The sequence below is a fragment of the Frieseomelitta varia genome, unplaced genomic scaffold, assembly GCF_011392965.1.
Source record: "Frieseomelitta varia isolate USP_RPSP 00005682 unplaced genomic scaffold, Fvar_1.2 scaffold_875, whole genome shotgun sequence".
NCBI lineage: Eukaryota > Metazoa > Arthropoda > Insecta > Hymenoptera > Apidae > Frieseomelitta > Frieseomelitta varia.
This window is the reverse complement of record NW_025110673.1, coordinates 236000-252296: the sequence shown is the minus strand read 5'-3', so window position 1 is coordinate 252296 and position 16297 is coordinate 236000. Positions and strand designations below refer to the sequence as shown.

At 44.8% G+C, this 16297-nt stretch overlaps 1 protein-coding gene across 3 annotated transcripts in view; it reads left to right on the top strand.

Annotated features, from left to right (window-relative positions):
• Positions 1 to 6076: 6076 nt before the first annotated feature.
• LOC122536884 (thrombospondin type-1 domain-containing protein 4-like) overlaps positions 6077 to 16297 on the top strand; it is a 45966-nt gene continuing 35745 nt past the window's right edge. The window contains exons 1-2 of one of the 3 annotated variants that reach the window (XM_043669653.1): positions 6077 to 6581; positions 7662 to 7805. In XM_043669653.1, coding sequence (XP_043525588.1) covers positions 7690 to 7805 — 116 coding nt within the window. In that variant the 5' untranslated portion in view covers positions 6077 to 6581; positions 7662 to 7689. Of the gene's footprint in view, positions 6582 to 6625; positions 6642 to 7661; positions 7806 to 16297 lie in introns of those variants that run through there. The other 2 variants (XM_043669654.1, XM_043669655.1) reach the window with 2 other exon arrangements.

Below are 16297 nucleotides of genomic sequence, written 5' to 3'. Positions count from 1 at the left end.
AGAACATTTCTAACATTGTCCTCGATCGCTGAAAATGATAATAACTGGCTGATTGTCCACTAGTCGGCGATCATAATTTTCTCTCAATGAGGTTAATGGAAGTCACAATTAGTCAGTTTTTTCTTCAGGTTTCACTGGTTCGCTGGTGTAGCGATCAGCTGGCACGGTGTAACGATAGTTGGTATACACGTTTTTCATGCGCGATGAAAGAAAAATCCAACGGAATTCTACCTACGAAATTTTTTGGAGATCTGTTCTTATTCCCTTAAAGATAATCTTGTTCAAAACTTTGACTATACTTTTACATTGACAATGACAAATGTCATATTCTCATTTCTTACACGCAATATACTAAAATACTATAGGCAAGGAAGTCATTATTGAAGTTAAAAGTGTGTACTGATATTAGAACATTTTTCACACATAAAATGTGTACCAAAATGTGTAAGAAAGAGATGAACACTTTTAAGGCATGTAATAAACAAGATTATTAAATTAATTAATCAATCAGTTAATCAATGTCAACTTCTTTTCTAAATGTATAACTATTTAAAATAAAGCTCTTTAATGTTCTTCAATACCGTGATACGTTTTTTAATTTTTGTATCTATTATAATTTATGTTAATTTAATTATATGTAAATTATTATGTAATATAAAAAACAATTTTGATTGGCCGTGTATATTCGCGTTAATTGACGAATGGTTTTTTCTTTTCATTCACGAAGAGACAGATTCGTACGAAATCGCGTGGTTTGGCTACTATCCAGAAACATTTCCTTTTGTTCCGTCGAATTATCGCACGATGTAGTGACTTATCGTTCGAAATACCAGTGCTCCGCGTGTGTAAATGTTGACAGATGTTAGAACAGGAAGAGAAATAGTCCGAAACAGTATGATACAACCAGTCGAACGATCATTAGGCCAACACGCCCAAAGCTTCAGTTTCACGCCGCAAAACGGACTCCACGAGGCAATAATTGCTCGTTGTACGCGCGTTCTGCATCCACGTCATCGCTTCGTTCACCTTTAACTAACTTTACCCTTCTTTTACTTCGTGCTCGCACGAATTGCCGCCTGGTTCGCCTGTGAACCGTTTCATTAGCCCTTTGTAGAACCCGAACGATCGTTTAATTACTATTAATCATTGCCGATACTCCGTCATTCGTTAGCGCATCACAATGCCAACGCTGTAAACAATCAGCATTAAAAATAAAAGAGGTGTAAAAGTAGCAAGGTGTACTTAATCGTTCTAAACATTGACTAATTTATCATCGAACGATACTACTGGCCGAATTATTTGTGTTATATGTGTACGAATTTCATTTCAACTCTCGAACAGTTTCGTTGAATCACGGATGACTATGTAATAGCAATTTACAAAATTGCTGAATTGTTCAAGGTATTTGATTTTATTTCGTATGCTGTGTTTTTTGCGGTAGACATTTTTATGCAAATTCGTATATTTGAGAATGCAATTAAAAAGATAGAGGTGCAATTTGCAAAACGAAGATCCGCGATCTAGAGATTAGTAATCAAGTTCAGTCAATTCATAAATATACCGAGACTGAGTTAATTGCGTTTTAGACGGTGCGAACATGTGCACGTCGCAGAATTGAAAACGTCGCGATGCGAGTAAAGTGAGCTTTTAATTCCAAAGATTTCTAATATGCTGGAAACCTGAGAGTGGACAGTTTTGTACGGTTGGCATTGTCGATGTGAAAGCGCGTAATGCGATATGCGCGAATTATGTACGGGCAATAAGAGAGCGCAATATACCTAATGAGAAACAGAGCGGTAAAACCGTCCGAAGCGAGCGAACGAATCGATGCGACGGCGCGAAATTGTACGAGAGTTCCATCGACGACCGAGCAACGCGCCTGTTATTCTCCGAATGAATCTCGGCGAGTAATAAAATGACCAGGGGAGGGCCAGGCGGCGATCAAGCGACCGCGCTGATTACTTGGCGTGGCTCGTTGTTCACGTTGACATCCGTAATCGGTGGTGGGCTCTCGCGCGGTGGTCGAACGCGAAATAACAAACGGAAAAGCGCGCACCAGCGATCCATTAGTCCACGATACTATTATCGGTTCGGTTCGATTTCTCGCGAGAAGCGAGCACGCTGGAAATTTCGCGGCCACGATGCAACCCTTCCCTCTAGGGTGGGGGGGGGGGAGGGGAAGGAATACAACCACGCCGATTTAGGCAATTATAGATCTCGTTGCGCAAGTTTTTCAATTGACCGACGATGAAACGAGAAACGATCGGTCGAGAATAACTCGGCATCGGAGAATTTAATTCCATTTAGGCGTATCGTTCCGGTGGATCGTCGAGAAATAGAACTGGGCTGTAACCAATTTCTCTCAAGGTTTAGAACGTTCGAACAGCCGGGGCAGATCGCGAAACAACCATGTCGCATAAATTAATTAGTCGCGTTTTATTACGGTCGCGAGGTGACGCGCTCGTTAGGAACGAACGAACGAGTAAAAGTGCACCAAGTTGGACTTTCAAGCTCTTCACTAAGAAATTCAGAAATTCGGACGAGACTTGTTACCGGAGGTTCTTATTTCACGCGTATGTGAATGTACGTATGTAGGTGTGTAATAAATGAATCCAGATTTCAATCTTAAGTGTAGGAACTCGTCTATGTATTTTTACTTACACGTATTCAAACGTGAAGTTCTGTGTCTCGTTCCGACAATTGTCAAATATAAAAAAAAAAAAAAATCGCGATCTCTATTAGAAATGGGATATAAATTAGTCGCGGATCCGTGAATATGAATTTTTAATTCCTTAATATATGGTGTCACGTGTCACATGTTTCAAGAACATAATCCTTGATCCTTAATTCCCTAATATACGTTTCATATGCATCACGTCACGTATTTTAGCACGCGAAACGCATGCATTCCCAAATAACAACGCTCGTCATTGTATGATTCATGCAGCGACGGATGCGTATCAAACACCACGTCGACGATCTTCATTTTCATAATTGGCTCCATTCTCTCTAGTTTTCATCGAGTCTCTAGAGACGATCGCGCTCCCCCTCATCCTCGAGTTTGGCTTAAAACTGCAATTATATCGATGCATTTCGGCCAGACGCGGCATATTAAACGGGCAACCGATGGAAAAATAAATAACCGTGGCGAGTGCGTTCCTTGAATCGTCATTGAGAGAGTATTTACTTTGAAACGTCGGGTCCGAAGGCAGGCTACCATCGAGCCCTCGCGTCCCTGTCGTGTTGGAAATGTTTAAAGCCTGCTTTCTGCCGGCGAATACCGGCCGGTGCAGTTTGTCGAAATTAATGAATTATACGCGGTAGAAGTATATTTTAATAAATACATATTTAGCGCGGGCAAACAGCGAGCAGGATGATTGTTGACCGAGCGTGTTTGGATCTGAATCGGACACGGTCGATCGGAACTTAATTGACTATCTGTCCGATTTACGCGTTTGCAACACCGCGCAGCGCAGATTCCTCGACACGGATGTAACAACGTAGGAAAACACACTTTTCTTGATGCATCAGCGCATCGCCATCGCTGATGATTCCGCTGGCGCCAAACTAATGTCCCGTGCGCACTGCGAGGAAGCGAGTTTGCCTTCGGTGGTGAACGTACACGTCGAGAGTAGAGATGGGATCGAGCATCTCGCGAGTAGATTCGAACCTTTCAATCCTTTGACTTTCGTTTTTCTCAGACAAGCATTAATCATTACAATGATATAGGATCGTACCGAAATTTTATAGATATAATTTGTTTCTACTAATCTGCTTTAGATCCTCCTTTTAGAAAGAGAGGGAAATCATTCTGTAGAACTTTAATTTTCAAGAAATCTTTATCGAATATTATGCAAATATTGGACTAGTTACATTTTCAAAACTGTAGATAGATACTCATTCTATAGATAGGACTCGAAACCAGCTTGTATAAGTTGTGTATGTAGTACACAAATATTCATTTATGTGATACACTTTTTTAGTATATAGCAATGATAATTAATGTTCAACGTATATATATGGTTTATAGGACCCGATTTATGACTGTATCGTTGAACGAATGGCGTAGATAGGATTGAACGTCTATTCATTTCTATGAAAATTCTTTTTTTTGTATTCGAAAGCCATGAAACGAAACTTATATATCCAACTCGACTTGAATTTATAAGTAAGTGCATGCGGAACTCGATCCCATTCGTAGTCGGAAGTGCTCGAACAGAACGTTTACGCATATCTTAACGCGACGATCCGCGGATGTGCAGGTTGACAAAAAAAAAAAAAAAAATGCACGGGAGACGTTCTACAACTTCATCTCTATCGGTTATGCGAGTTTCTTCGCGAGCTTTTATCATGTGTCATAGCTACGCGTATGGAACTTGGACCTTGAAAGGACGAACTCGCGAATAGAGACCGAGCAGTAAACGGAATTTTTCTTGTATCGTTCTTTTTCTGTACGATATGGCAGTTTCTCAAACAGTCGACGACGTAATATCTCGGTCACTTAGCGCGATACCTGGTTTTATTCATCAGTTGCGTCACTTTCTTCTTGCATTTCCACATCGCGAGTTTCTTTGATCGCGGTCGAAAAGAGAAGTAAGAGAAGAGAGAATTCCTTTGATCGCGCTCGAGAAAAAGAAAGAGAGAGAGAGAGAGAGAGAGAGAGAGAGAGAGAGAGAGAGAGAGAGAGAGAGAGTTGCGTAAATCGAGAGGAAAATGAAAAGCATAGAAAAGCGTAGAAGTCCACGAACCTTGATCGCTTGACACGAAGAGATCAAGAAGTATTCCCAAAAGTAGATACTCGCAACTCGTTGCTTGTTCGATGGAGTCATTGACAGACATGGCTTTTCTTTTCAGTCGTGAACGTCTTCCGTGGCATTTAGTCATGCGATCCGCCTGGCCAATCGGCGAAAATGTCGCGATCGATTCGCGACGCGCGGCCGATACGGGATTCGCGACGCGTAAAAAACATAAAGCGGAAACGGGAGAAGGCTGAGCGAGTCGTGCGTGGCTGCGGGGCGTCACGCTGTCGACGGTGCAATATCCACGGCAGCACGCCCGTAACACCGTTACACTATCTATCGATAACCGAAGAAACACCGCTAACGTAATCTCGCCGACTAGATTTTACGAGTGCGCGCACCGCGTTCGCTGTTCGTTGAACCGAACTACGCCCATAGATACTGTCAGAATCGTGTCAGTTACTTCGAAACGTTTTTATCGTTGCTTCTCGTCGAAGGGAGGAATCCTTGTGTCCTTGCTAAATCACGATTCTCGAAAGAAAATTTCCTACCTTTTTCCTTGGCGCGCGCTTGGTCGCGTCGTTTGTAAAGGGTGGTTTTACACCTACATGCGAACAAAACGGACACGCGATTATTAAATAAAAAAATGCAAGAATCGAGTGCTAAGAGCCACTTTCACTAATCTTCAATACCGTTTATACCCCGTAGGGTTTAAACATCGCACATACGCGTAAATGACACGACAAATATGCTGTAATCCTAGATCAAGCTAGCGCTACAGGATCGATCAAAACGGGTAATGCATGATACCTATCATCGTGGTATCACCGACGATCAAAAAAATTAGGCATGAAACTTGTATCGGAAAAAAGCAAAGTGCAAGTAACGCACTAGTTCTCACTTTCGTACTTTGTGAGAAAATCTAAAAATATATCCTCCAAAATTTCCATTATCAGAAGTACCACTTTGGTAGTTCTAGCTGAAGAAAAAAGGAAAAGAGCGACAGAAAAAAAAAAATATCGTGCGTGCGAGGTGTCCCGAAAAAAGAAGGGATACTCGTGACCGTAGTTGCAGCGAGCTCTTTCTTCTTTCTTCCTTTCGTTTTTTTTTTTTTTTTTTCGATCAGTTTCTCGGGGATGCGTCCTCCGTGCACCGGCTGGTGCATGTGCATCGTGACGGGGCATCGTGCATCGTGCGTGAACACGTGCGTGATGGCGCGTGTGCGTGCACACAGGCGCCGAGGGATGCGTCGACGGATCTCTGCCTCCTTCCTCCTCGGATCCACCACCACCCTGCGGACCTATATATTTCCCGGAGGGTCTCCCACTTTCGCCACTATCATTCCTGTCGCGGCTGCGCCAGCTCGTGAGCGCGCAAACGTGAGTCTGCTCTCGGCTTTCCTCTTTGGAGTTCCCTTGCCGGATGATTGCGCGCCAACACCTGACTTCTTTCGCGTTTCATTCGCATCGATTTTTCACCGTTTGAAAATCGTCGTCGTGTCGGCGAAATCGTGTACTGGCGCCATCAGTGCGGTTTCCAAAGAATTCGTACTCGTACATGCAACACGGCTCGTCGATCACGTCGACTAGTGGTCGATGGTGAACGCGGGAAACGCGGGAGTTAGTTCTCGATAACGTTCGATCTTGTTTTCTTGTACTTGTTTTCTTTTTCTTTTTTTTTTTCTAACGGAGATAGAGAAAGTATTGATCGCGATCGGGCGAGTTCTTTCTTCCCGCGGGCGACTCGTGTTTCTTGGGAAATGTGTGCCACGTGTAGTGAGCCCGCGAATCCACCTGCTGTACCTACCTATCGAATGGGATTGGATGAAGTCCATGCACGACGGTACGTCAAAGTGTTTGGCTAAACGTACATTGATCCTTGTTACCGTGTATCAATTCCAAGGTACAACATATTTTCATCGAGAAACGACGTCGCACGAAACTTCTCTCGGTTCACATCGACCGAGATGTTTGTCTTTGCACTTCGAAGCGGTATTTGCAACGAAGTTCCACGGTGGAAAAATATTTTCCTTTCTTGTGCAACCTGCGAGAATAAGCCGCGAGAAGTTTCGGTCGTTGTTGTGGCTGTCGACAAGGTGAGAATTAATTCATCGACCGAGCCGTGACAAATTCACAGCTGAGCGGCTGATCGTAGGATCGCGCGTTTCAATGCCGCGCAAGAATTCGAGATGAGACGCATTCTTCACAGCTGTTCATACAACGAAACGCTGACAAAGCGCAAAAAAAAAAAAACCGTGAATATAGATGCCTCTTTGTACTATCGTTCCCTAAGTTGAGACTTAATATATCGTCCTATAAATTATTTTCGCACCATTTTGATGTTTGTGTTCTCGTAACGTCTGAATTATTTTCTGGATCTTCCAATGACATAGCGCGAATCATTTGACTGGACGGTCCTTGAAAGTAAAGCAACTTTGTTTCTTTCGAACTTTTGTTTCTGCAGAGTTTTTTAATCAAATTTATTAAATTCGGAACGATTTTGTCTTTCTCTTTTAAATAAGAAAGTCACCGACCACCCCGGATAAGGTAATTCTTCGTCCTTGAGACGTGAAATTACTCGGTATTTCTTGATCGTTTTCAACGGCGGAGAGTAGACATTCCGAGAAGCAAAGTAGCAAAGTAAGAGCAAAGAGAGCTAGGAAAGACAGAATTATCGTACACCTTCTCAATGAGCGGATCGCACGGCAAAGGTTTATTACACGCAGTGAGACAAGGTAAAACTTAGACCGTAGAGAGTTAAGGCGACTTAAGGCGATCAACCTTAACCGGTCTAAAGGCGTCTCTCGCCGTTTCCGTGTCCCGGTATATAGCGATTTGTTGCGTCGCATCTTTCTTACGCTCTATATCATTCAGCTGGTAATGAGCTTCGCCTTTAACGTATCGCGACGTTCCTCATGCGCAGGATGGCCTGAGCCTCGGAGCAAATCTTCATGGATCGTTCACGAAAATCGAGAAATGACCGGTCGCCGTGGTGTCCCGCGGAAGTGCCGCGGCGCCGACGATGCGCGCCGCGACCCGCCAACATCGCCAACATCAGGAGTTTCGGGTAAGAAGAAATCTATTTTTCTAAAAAAATACTCTAGTCTAGGGAATTTCAAACGTTCTGTGCGACGTGACACGTCAACGGATCTATAAAACTTTGAAACGCTTTGAATTGTATATATAATATACATTTCGTATTTTATGACGTAACAGTCAAAGCAACTCGATAGTTTTTATGTGATAATAATTATTATTATTATTAAATGGTCAAGCTTAATAAAATAGAATGCAATAATAGATACAAAAAATTAATAAAATAAAATACGAAATAGTATATAGAAAAATTACGCTGTCGAAAAACATTTCCAACGTAGCTATTTGTCCAGTGAGTATATTGGTATATTAATTAGCTAGAGTAGTAATTTTGTAAGTAATTACTACGGTACTTAAGATGGGGAATTAATATTTTAATAATATTTAACGGACAATTAATAATGTTGATTTTCTATGATTCTACGGTTTCCAAGATATGCAACTGTCGATACTTTCCCACAGTTACATCATAGTGCGATCGTTCACTACTGACCACTATAGTGATCAAATCTATAGGTTAGCGATCGTTCGAGCAGATCAAAGTTCACAGTATTAGATTTCCGAACACATTAACTTGGATTTTCTCACTGGATTAACGGTTGTCAATCGACACGTCCATGCAGTCTGAAAAATATCTCTATTTAAAGAACGAACTTCTAGTATTCACGGCAATGTTATTTAACGGGCAGCTGCAAATGACGTTCGCCGAACGTGTAAATGGCCCGGGGCTTAATCGTGACCTCCCCTCTCTGGTTTTGTTTAAAAATTCCACGCAATATCGCCTTGGAAACGTGAAACCGTAAAAACTGTCGATCGAACGCCGAGCCCCACTGCGAACGAAGCACACCTACCAAGCGTTATTGCGCTGCTTACGGAGCCGATGAAATACACAATGCGATATGGCAATTAGAAGCGGAGTCCTTGCGACTTAGCTTAAATGATTCTGGTTATTAGTATATATATATATTTAAAAATTATCGTCTCGCTGCGACTGTCTGTCCTATATTCAAGCTCAGCGCTTCTGTTTCGGAGTCGATCTTAACATTTACTTCTGAAGTTGATGGTGTCTCGATTACTCGGAGAGAACGAAATTCGAATGGTCTACGGTATTAAAAAGCAGCGGAGGTGGTGGATAGAAATGCAAAAGCGATAACGCTGGCTCTCGAGGACCCAGAGAGATCGGTTAAAGCGTTTAGCCCAGGAACACGATACTCGAACGAGAGGCGCGCGAGCAAACAGCATGACCGAGCGCCACGCGAAATTTGTACACGATTTGTATCGTTGATCCCCTCCTCCCCTCCCCCCGTAACCGCGAGCGTGCGGTTCGCTGGAGGAAAATGGAAAAAAAATAAGAGAGAGAGAGAGGGAGAAAGAGAAAGGAGAAAAGAGAAACGAAGCAGAGAACAGCCGAAACACGATCGCCTCTCGATAACTCGTCATTTTAACGAGGGTATATCTATCTCTCTCTCGCGCGCCCGTGCCGTACCGTAGCTATACCATAGCAGTTTATTTTAATACAGACACCTCGTAATAATTCTCAATGCACATCGTACCGAATGAACGGACATCAATCCTTGCCCTCGTTACTTTCGGTGCTCCAGGCAGAGGGTCCCTTGTTATCCGTGCAGTCTCTTTTGTACGGCATGCATGCCAATGTCCGCGCATAATTACCGGTTTCGATTACAGATCGGCCACGGTCGCCAAGTGCGCGCCAGATTTTCCGCCCGTGCTGGGAAACGTCGTTCACACTAACCGTCGTATCCTCTCGCTGTTTTATCCGTTCGTCGATCTCTCGCGTGAGCTCCGCGAGCCACGGGTCTCTCGTGGAGACCCTCGTTTTCTGCTTCCTCTCATAATTGTCAATCGTGTTTCTCCTCGGTTTTTCTCTTTAATTATACCTTACATACATACGTCCATCCTGCACACACGATCCATACGAAAACATTGACAATTCATTCGAGAACACCGAAATGAGAAACATTTCGGATTTCAAGTTTCGGCGAGCGTGTACACTTTGGAGTAGCGCGATTTTTCAGCGGATCGTAATACCAGGAATTCCCAGGCGTAGATTCAAGGCACCGACGTGACGTACATACGCACGTCTGGCAGCGCGCAATCGTCACGCTGATAACCGTGAAAGTAACTCGTGTGTCATACTCTGTGACACTAATCCCTCGGGCGAAGGGATGGATAGGACCACGAAAGGTTTTACATCGAGGAACGAAAGGAAAAAGAAAAAAAAAAAGAAATAAAAGAAAAGGAAGAAGAAAAAAGAAGCCACGCGAACAATAAGCAATCTATAGCGAGTATGTACGGGTAATTATATCGAATCTAGATGCACGCGTGCGATTGTATGCACGTATGTATGTCCCTTCCGTGGAGATCACATGAGGTATATATTACGTATGGTATGTGGTCGAGTTTGCCGTGGCTCGCGTGTGTACGCGAGTCCTTCGTTCCCCTCCGTGATAATACGCGATGACGGAAAAATATGACCCGTCCGACTCGTCCGGTCGAGAAAGTTTTTGCTCGCCTTGAAAACTTTTCGTCGCGACGTCCGGAGCTCGTCGATAATTATGCTCGTCCTTTTTCTCCCCCTCCTGTCCGAGGCTCCTCCGACTAGCTGTCCATTTCGACCATGACGGATTTTCACAGACGTCGAAACGTCAGTGACTCGCTTTTTGTACCCGAACGAGTCGGAAAAGAGCTACGCGAACGAGGTTTTCCCTCGGTCGGACTACCGTTTCGCGAGTCGCGAAAGATAAATTACCCGCGGTCGAACGTTTCGGAACGACAATTCACGATGAAACGATAGGGAACGTTGCACAGTGTACACCGTCGATTTTCTCCTCCGGCTACGCGTGAATATTGTCCGCCTCGGATCGGAGCACCTAACTTAACGATCACCCTTTGCGTCCACGTGTTGCATAATGCTCGCGTGTGCCCGCGCAAATGCGTGCCATTACGGTCGGTATACAGCCGCGTAAAACTTACACCGTCCAAGCTTTTTATATCTGATGCATCGGGGCGGAGAGCGGAGCGATAAGCCGAAGCGTACAGGAAACAGCTGCCGGCGGCTCTCGGATCTCCGAGGTGCGAACCGCGAAGTCGACTCGAATATCGATTATTTACGTGAGACGTGTGCGGGAGGTGCATCGTAGCCTGTACAGGAAAAAACACGCGCGCGCGGAAAAGCCGGAGGGTGGAAGGACAAACAAATAGAGGTGCATTAGCCGGCGACCGTGTCAGGAATATGAAGAGCAGTTGGCTCACGGCCTACCTCGCACCTCCCACTTTGATGTTCACCGCTGCCATCGCGAACGCGGCACGACGCGACAAGGCTGTCCAGAGAAAAATGCATTTCTCTGCGCGTGTTGGCGCCTTGCCCTCTTCCTTCCTGTTTCTTTCTCGCTGTCCCTTGTCCGCGGAGCCACGTGTGTCCTCCTCATACCTCTCTCCAGGCGCTGTTTGAGTGCCGAGTACAGTTAATCGGTAGGGATGGGATCAAGTGTACTCTCAATGTGTACTCGTGAATCACGCCCAAGTTTTGTCTCCTCGGTCGCGTTTATACAATAGAAAAGCATGTTCCCGTTCTTTTCTGTACGCGAATTTTCAAATGTTACATCAGGCTCTTCGTAGTATTCGTTGTAATCCACTTTGGAATTTTAATATTTAGATTCTTGTCTCTTTGTAATATTTTCGAAGATAACGAATATAAAAGTGTTCAAACTCGAGCATTCGAAGTACCATCCGAAATAATATAAAAGTGTTTGAATCCAATGATAGAAACAAAGGGGGAAAGTAAATACTTGCGAGGTACTCGATCCCATCTCTGTTAATTGACCACCTCGTCCTCGATGACGTACGAACGAACGATTGATCACGCGTCAGTCGATGTGTTTCCGTTCGAAATTCGTGGCGACGATACGCGCTACTGCCTGGCCGACCGTTTGTACCTACCTACGTTTCAAGAGTTCGTTATCGAATATGTTCGCTCGGAAGAGAGAGAGAGAGAGAGAGAGAGATCTAAGGACTTGGGTGTCTGGGACGTGTGCGTCTGAATAGGGTTAACGATCGCGCCGGTGGTCGTTGCGCGTTAATTAACGTCGGCCGCACGTTCGTGATTCCGACTTTCGGTCGGATTCTAGGAGATTGTCGAACACGGTGTTGAAAAGCGAGAGAAAAAGGGAAAAGGAGAAGTAGGTGGCTCGAATCGAAGGCGAAATAGGAACGCGTCGATCGGAATTTCATTCGGTCATTCACGGCCAATGAAACGCACCTTTTGAGCGCGAGGAGAATATATCGTTTAATTACGGATCAGCTGTTCCAATCGGGGCGTGACGAAGCTCGCGCGTGTGTGCACGCGTGTCCCGATCGATTTATTTCGAGTACGTATCGAGAGGCTCTCGCGGCCAACCGAGAGAGATCCCATCTCGGCACCGAAGATAGAATTGCCACGGAAGGCAGCAATAAACGCGATCCACTCGCGTACAACGAGTACTATTCATAAGTCGGACGGAGCTAAGGGCCGTAAGTCCGTTTACGAGAGAGTGGCGCCTTCGACCACCTCGTAATTCTCATCCGCTTTTCTTTTTCACAGAGGCACTACAACTAACCTCATTATACACGCACATGTTCGTCACGTTCGTCCATTCTGCCATTCGCGCGTTCGATGTATCTTCGATTATTCTGTTCGTTTGTTTTTTTTTCTCATCGTCGATTATCCTCGGTCGTGGTTTCTCACAGACCGCAGAGCACGGAAATCGAGCGCTCGAGCGCGTAAGTTTCGTTCCTTTTGTCAAATTTCGTTTCATTCGTTAACGCGGTAGCAGGGAACTACGGCTGGCTGCGCGGCAATTTCGACGAACAACAGGACCACGAAGACTAATTGTCGCCGTGATATCTCTTACCAATTGGTTATCGAGTTTTCGTTAAGTCAATTTCCATGTCGTTATCCGGTCCTATTTACTCATCGTACTCACGTCTGACAGACCCACGGCGTTGGTCTGGGTATCGATCGATTTTTCGAGACGGACTAATTGGAGGGCTCCTACCTTAACTGTAACTTTCTTCTCAACAACAGACTTATTTCATTTCGGAGTGCTCTCTGGCGGAAAGCTGTCTAAGCAAACCGATAATCCGTGACAGCCGTATGAATTTTCGTTGCTCGAGGAGGCGGTCGACAACCGAAGGAAACCATATACGAGACACATGTACGTCGTAATGAACGTATGTATATGCATCACACTTCCGGAGACGTTAAGAGCAACGTTTTCACAGGCGTGAGCGACACAAATGACTTTTGTAAGCGACGTAAATGTTGATTAATCTCATCGCGAGAAAGCACGGAGCGAGATCGTGCTTTAAATTTCCTTTTTCGTACGCGGTTTAATTACGTCGCGGTGTAATTTATTCCTTTTAGAAATGGTGAATAGCGATTGCGCGGGAAGTACGAACGCGAGGTACCAACGACGGCTGTAACTTGCGAGCCATAAAATATCATCAGAGTCGTAAAATCGTCGAACAATAGATTACACGGTGGTTAAAGCGTTGACAAACAAGCGGTTAGCTAGTTTCTTTGAAGTTTTTGCGAAGAATCGAATCGCCGTACGCTTTTTGTGTTTATAACAGTAAGCGCGCTGCGCAAGCCATTGTTCGGAGGAACGGCTTTACAAAGGGCTCGGTTTCGTTTCCAAAAGCGCGGCTTCCCTCTTTGCCTCTTTGCGTGAAATTCATTCGAACACCTCCAGTTGACGCACGCGAGCGGTTTCAACTTTTCCAACATCAACCGACCGCATTATGTTTAATTGCGGTAGAGTAGCTGCGAGTCATTGACTCCGATTCACATCGATTCCCTCCGACGACGACGGTGCTCACCGTCTCTAGATTCGCAACGGACAGTGAACGCGATATCAATTTTAACTCGTTCATTGACACCGATGCTTCGAATGTCTGATGCAAAATATTAGGTAGCCGAAACAGTTTGTACGATTCTTTGGAATAAAAATTGAACGCATAAGAGTTTTATTGATTAAAATAATTACCTTCACGATCTACGATCTTTTCTCAAATACGTCTAAAAATCTATCAATCTCTGCTTTGATCTCTGTTATTATTAGTAAATCGTTTATTTTATATACGATTAATTTATAGATTATATAATTATGTAATTATCTGTATTACATTTGCCTATATATCTACTTTATCCATTTCATCATGTACTCCACTGATTGAATTAGATAAATAAGTATTTATTTGTTTAGTCATCCAGCGTTAAGAATATCAATTAATCAATATACATCTTTGTTATACTTGAGACATAACAAAACTTTGCCGAAAATCGTACGACATTCTCGGTTACTTAATATTTCGAGTGGATTTTTTCGATCTCTCTGCTTTTTAGCCTCTATTGTGGGTATCTTCTGCAGTTCCATTCACGAACGAAACCTCTCTCGCGAAGGGGAAGACCTTTCGATTTATCGCGCACCGATGAAAAGAAAACACGGGGACAAGATTCATCGATCCTCGATTCGCGTGCGATTGTTTGACACACTCGAGATTCTCTTCCGGAATGGAATATTTCGAGGCAAGTTCGCATCTCGAGACTCCTCCTCTCAGACTCTCTCGATCTTTATTAGAATTTCTCTCGCGATCGTCTTGAAATTCATGGTCTCTGAAACCTTACTGCAGTGACCGTAGCTCGACCCGAGTCGAACCGAGGCTCGCCCTTCTATAAAAATAGAAAAACAAGCGGATGACATAACAACACGAACACGAGGATAATGACGGCAATATGACGGTTAATCGTAAGCCTCTATTAAGAAACAGTGACCCGTGACGTTTGCAGAGGGTAGGGCGTCTAATGCCTGTTACCTAAAATATCTATCTCTGATGTCTGATGTCCGTTACGTACAACGCTGTGACAGCATTACGAACGACTTTCGAATTACGTACAATTTTCCTATAGTCAAATAGCAAATTACGGCAATCGAATTCACGAAATAGAGCGAAAAGAAGAAAGTGTATAAAGTAATATTTTGAAAGTGGCGAGGATTTTTGAATGTATATTAAATCTACTTGAACACGTGCAGCAGAAATACAGAGGAATAATTCGCGTATTAAAAAACTGCAAGGATTGAAACGCGGATTGGTTTGTTACACCTTCGACGATAGGGACTCCTAGTGAGGAGGTGGATCGGCAAGTATCGATAGAGGGAAAAGGTAGAGGAGGGTGTCGAACGAGCGGGGGCGGACGACGAGTCGGTGACGTTGATTCGCATCGAGTCCCGCTGCGCGAGGACCTTGACAGTTTCGAGACGCGCTGACAGCCACGGACGCCTGGCACCGTGCGTCGTAGCGCAACCCCGAGTCCCTCAAACGATGCGTATTCTATCAACGTCCGTGGAGCGCGATAACCTCGGCAACTGCATGCTGAATGAGCCGTACGAGTAACCGGCGGATCGGTGCTGCGTCGTCTCGTTTCGCGTCGTTGTCCCTTTTCTGCAACAATGGCCTTTATGCGCGGGACGCTATTCTAACGCGGCACGGGACGAGAAAAGGTAGGGAAGGACAACGACGACGGAGGACGACGACGGCGGGCTGATCCACGTCGCGGCACGGACAAAGCTTTTCCCTTCGCCATATAGGAACCCAGCCGGACAGCCGAGATTTAAATTGATTTCGAGATAAGTGCGTGGAATTAAAGATGCATTCGGACGATCATCCGCGCTCGGTCAACCCTTTCCTACCATTCCCGATACTTGATTCTCCACTTTGCGTATTCTATACTCTGCATCTACTGCATTGCTATCGTTTCCTTCTCTCTCTCTCTCTCTCTCTCTCTCTCTCTCTCTCTCTCTCTCTCTCTCTCTCTCTCTCTTTTCCTCTCGGGGGGAATCTCTCTCGGAACCTCTCTCGAGGGTATATCTGTCGTTGTTGAAGAATTAAGAGGATAAACTCTTGGTAGTTTCCTGGTTCGAAGGCAGAGGCGAGTGATTAAGAGTCGGAGGAAGCTCGACCACGAGTCGCGTATAAATAACGAGCGACGAAAAGGGGAATGGCGTACAGTCGTTCCCATCGACAACCGCTTGTTTGATGGAACGCCTGTCGTCGGTGTACGCGATCGTCGTCGTCGTCGGTCACGGTTCCGACCAACTCTCGAGCATGTGTTCTTAGCATGGCCGCGTTGCCGCGTTCGTCTCAACCTCTCTCGACCACGAAAGTGAAACGAAGTGGTTTCTCGGCTGCTCGTGATTCCACGCGTAAGTAAAGCCGTTAACGCCTACTCCGGCGAACGCCTCGCGCGGCTGTGAACGCATCGTTTCAACTGGTAAATCGACGGTCTTGACCTTCTGATAGCGTGTCGAGGTCTCCGAGCTCCATTTTACTTCGGACGCTTAGGTATTCAGACTATCACTGCGTGACACGCGTCTCGCGATCCTCGCTCTGTGAAATTTACTTTCA